At 45.0% G+C, this 4556-nt stretch overlaps 1 protein-coding gene across 1 annotated transcript in view; it reads left to right on the forward strand.

Annotated features, from left to right (window-relative positions):
• Nucleotides 1–3874, forward strand: part of Plscr5 (phospholipid scramblase family, member 5) — a 9151-nt gene extending 5277 nt beyond the window's left edge. The window contains exons 4-6 of the mRNA XM_013029877.1: nucleotides 1383–1544; nucleotides 2293–2454; nucleotides 3836–3874. Of these exons, the coding sequence (XP_012885331.1) occupies nucleotides 1383–1544; nucleotides 2293–2454; nucleotides 3836–3874 (363 nt within the window). The remainder of the gene's footprint in view (nucleotides 1–1382; nucleotides 1545–2292; nucleotides 2455–3835) is intronic.
• Nucleotides 3875–4556: the final 682 nt, after the last annotated feature.

Below are 4556 nucleotides of genomic sequence, written 5' to 3' on the forward strand. Positions count from 1 at the left end.
ATCCATCCATCCATCTATCCATCCATCATCTATGTCTATCCATCCATCCATCATCCATCCATTTATTCTTCTATCCATCCATCCATCCATCATCTATATCTATCCATCCATCCATCATCCATCCATTTATTCTATCTATCCATCCATCCATTTATTCTTCTATCCATCTATCTGTCTACTATCCTTCTATCCATCCATCTATCCATCCACTATCTTCTATCCATCATCTATCCTTTTATCTATCCATCCATTTATCCTTCTATCTATCCATCTATCCATTTATCTATCAAACCATCTATCTACTATCTTCTATCCATCCACCATCTATCTATCCATCTCTGTGTCAGACTGTCTGTATGTATATCTAACCTATCTTTTATCTATCTATATTATCTATCTCTATCATCCATCCACCTATCATTTATCTCCCCTATCTATTATCTATCTCTCTCTACCATTTGTCTATCATCTATCATTTATCTATCTCTATCTCACTCTATCTACCCGTCTATCTCTATCATCTATCAGTTTGTCTGTCTATATCTATCTGTTTATATCATCTAGCTAGCTAGCTCTCTCATCTAGCTCTCTCTATCTGTATCATCTATCTATCTATCATCTATTTATCATCTATCTATCTATCCATCATCTATCTATCTATCTATCTATCATCTATCTATCTATCTATCTATCTATCTATCTATCTATCTGTCTGTCTGTCTGTCTGTCTGTCTGTCTGTCTGTCTATCCATCCATCCATCTATCTATCTATCTATCTATCTATCTATGTCTGTCTGTCTGTCTATCTATCCTATCTATCTATCTGTCTGTCTGTCTGTCTGTCTATCATTTATCTATCTATCCATCCATCCATCCATCCATCCATCCATGTATCTGTCTGTCTGTCTATCTCTCTATCGCTCTATCTATCTATCTATCTATCTATCTATCTATCTATCTATCTATCTATCTATCTATCTATCTATCTATCTATCTATCTATCTATCTATTTATCCTGCCAGTACTGGAACTTGAGCCCAGGGTCTTCTACTCTTCCTTGGCCTTTTTGTTCAAGATTGGCACTCTACCACTTGAGCTGCAGCTCCACTTCCAACCTTTTGCTGTTTAATTAGAGATAAGAGTCCCAGGGATGTCTCTCCCCTGGCCGGCCTTGACCCTCAGCTCCTCTGACCTCAGCCACCTGAGTACGGTACCGTGTAGATAGATCACAGGCGTGAGCCACCGGGGTGCCGTGGAAGCAGGCGTGCAGAATGACTGGTAGATACAAAAAGAAGGTCCTGGCAGGCTGAATACTGCTGCAACACCCAATCCTGTTGCATACCAGAAGAGAAATGACCTTCCGAAGCCTTCTCTTCCTCCAGCTAGAGATCCAAGCCCCACCGGGGACAACCGTGGGTTACGTGGCCCAGAAGTGGGACCCCTTCCGGCCCAAATTCACAATCCAGAACGCACACAAAGAGGATGTGTTGAAAATCATCGGTCCTTGCACCACCTGTGGCTGCTTTGGCGATGTGGATTTTGAGGTACGAATGACCAAAGGAAGAGAGGCTTCCACGGCCGCCATTTTGTTTCATTTTGCTGTGGCAACGTAATTCACATCATGCAATATCCCTAAGATACACTTAGGAAGCCATACCTTAGAAGTTCACCTAGTCATTGGTAGATCTTCCTGGAACACGTGGGCTTCTCTGTAAGTTGTCTTCCTTGTTGCATGTAGATTTTAAGTCTGGGCTACAGATCTATATGGTTAGACCACTTCCTGGAACTAAATTCTTGCTGCCCTCTTGCAGTTGGCTGGCTGGCCTTCTTTAGATAGTATCTACATGCTGCCTTCATCTGCAAGTCAGCAAAGTCAATAGAGGGATTGTGACGGATAAAGTGATTCTCAGAAGAAGCAAAATTCCTGAAGAGGGAAGTGGAAAGTTGCACGCTTGTATGAAATTTGCCCTTTGCAAATGTTTAATGGGAGAATCCATATTTGTCAGAACGTAAACATACAGAGACATGGGAAAAATCTCTCTCTTTCCTCTTGCTCTCTCTCCTCTTCTTCTCTGTCTCTCTGTCTCTCTCTCCTCTTCTACTCTCTCTCCTCTCCCTCTCTCTGTCTCTGTCTCTCTCCTTCCTCTCTCTCCTCTCCCTCTCTCTCTCCCCCTCTCTGTCTCTGTCTCTCCTCTCTCTCCTCTCCCTTTCTCTCTACCTCTATCTCTGTCTCTCTGTCTCTGTCTCTTTCTCTCTCCCACAAACTTAATGCCTCTTATTTTCTTTCCCAAGGTGAAAACCATGAATGAGAAGTTGACCATTGGGAAGATTTCAAAGTACTGGTCGGGCTTTGTGAATGATGTGTTCACCAATGCGGACAACTTTGGGGTCCACGTTCCCCCAGATCTGGATGTGACGGTGAAGGCTGCCATGATCGGGGCCTGCTTCCTCTTCGTGAGTCTGTGCTTATGGGGGGGCGAGGGGGGAGGAGGGACCCTTCTCCCCCCTCCCCTCTCCCCACAGGCCCGAGCTCCGCCAGCCAAGGCTTAGGGTGCTGACCTGCAGAGTATAGCCAGCACAGGACCCATGTCCCAAAAAGACAGAACTCACATGCCCAGGTCTGCTTAGGAGACCCCCTCCACCAACTGTCTGCCCCAGGATTCACCACCCAAGACACAATTCTCAACCTTCTCCCCAAGCAAGGAGCTCCCCTCTTCTCCCACTGTTAATTTAGATGTGGAGGGGAGCATTAAAAATAGGTGAACATACATATGCATATTTTTTGCAGGGGGAGGGTTAGTCATGGGGCTTGAACTCTGGGCCTGGGCGCTGGCCCTCAGCTCTTCAGCTCAAGGCTAGCGCTCTACCACTTGAGCCACAGCACCTCTTCCATTTTCCTGAGTGGTTTTATTGGAGATAAGAGTATCACGGACTTTTCCTGCCCAGGCTGGCTTTGAACTGCGATCCTCAGATCTCAGCCTCCTGAGTAGCTAGGATGACAGGTGTGAGCCACCGGTGCCCAGCTGTGAACATATATTATATAATGTATGTAATATAAAATGTTATACATAGGATATTGTATATTCTATGTATTATATCTTATATTCTTATACATTATATTGTATATGTATACAATATAATATATGTGCATGTATATAATATAAGCCTCTAAATATCCTTTTCTCCAATGCATACATTTCCTTATTCTTCACCCCGGTTGCTAGAGAGGTTGGTGGAATGTAAGTCTCATGAAAGTTTATCTGGGTTTCACTCAAACCGGCTTGTGAAGTCCAGGTTAGGTACCTGCGTTGGGGTTCAAGGTCCAGGTCCTCAACCCCACCCCACCCCCACCCCACCAGTGTCACAACCAGCACCCCATAAACCTGAAAGGCTCTGGCCTAAGCAACGCCCCCCCCCGTTCATCTGAAAAGCAAGCCGTGGGGAGACGTGCTCTGGGGCCATCTGTGTCTCCTTAGGGAGGTCAGCGGTATGAAACTGGGGCGCTCGCTCCTAGCTTAGCTTTTCAAGCCAGGGCTCAGGTGCATTTCCCTGGGAGATGACTCCTCGGTGTCCTCTCCTACGCTGACCCCCAGATCTGTCACATGACTCCTACGGTGCTGATCACCCGCCCGCCAGTTTCACAGGTGATACTGTGCGAATCTGCACCAGCCTTCAAGCCAGGCAGACGCTGAAGATGCTACCCGAGGGCGTCACAACACACGTCCGCTTTTCCGTTTTTCTCCCCACCCCGATCAACGACAGCCCCGATGTCAGAATCTCCATCCTAATTCCTGCCTCTTGCAAATTCACTCATACCCAGTTTATTTATTTGTAGGATTTTATGTTCTTTGAACATTCACTAGCCGGCTTATAACAAGCAAGATGGCGCCAAGGATACGATGTGCAGTGTGTCCTTCAGTAAGTAAAAGGCGTGACCCGGCCATCTCTTTCCCTTTGAAGACGTCTATATTTGACACTAACTCTTTCTCGTTTCTTTCCAGCTATCCCTCGGGCCCTGGATTTCATTTCTGAATGGTCTGAACATTTGTTCTCTTTTTTTTTTTGGTTTGGTAATAAAATGTTAATTATCATGTTTATTAAAATACAGTTTAATGAGGCAATTATCTGGTGGAGAATGCAAGACAGCAAAGTCTACCGTTCCTGACGGGGTCCAGCCTTGCCTTCAGAGGTCGCGGAGCTCTCCTCTCTCCCTCTCTTTTTAGCCTTTTGAAGTTACTGCCATGCTAAGCATGAAAGATGAGAATTCAATGTTTAGGGAGCCCTTTGAAGTTCTTCTTGTACTAACACTGGTTACTAATCAAAAACGACTGGATTTTTTTTAAAAAAGTGTCTTGCAAGAGTCGTCCCTTGTTGAATTTGTGTGTCACTTTTTGTATCTGAGTAACATGTTTACCCAGTGTTGGAAAAGTTACAAGGTGGAGCAAATAACTCGAGTCCAACATGTTGCTTGAGGAAGACAATGGTTTTAATTCATTCTTGGTAGTCAGAGGTACAGTGAGATTCTGGAGGGAGGGAGGGAGAGGGGGGAGGAAAAA

The sequence above is a fragment of the Dipodomys ordii genome, unplaced genomic scaffold, assembly GCF_000151885.1.
Source record: "Dipodomys ordii isolate 6190 unplaced genomic scaffold, Dord_2.0 Scaffold124, whole genome shotgun sequence".
Lineage (NCBI taxonomy): Eukaryota > Metazoa > Chordata > Mammalia > Rodentia > Heteromyidae > Dipodomys > Dipodomys ordii.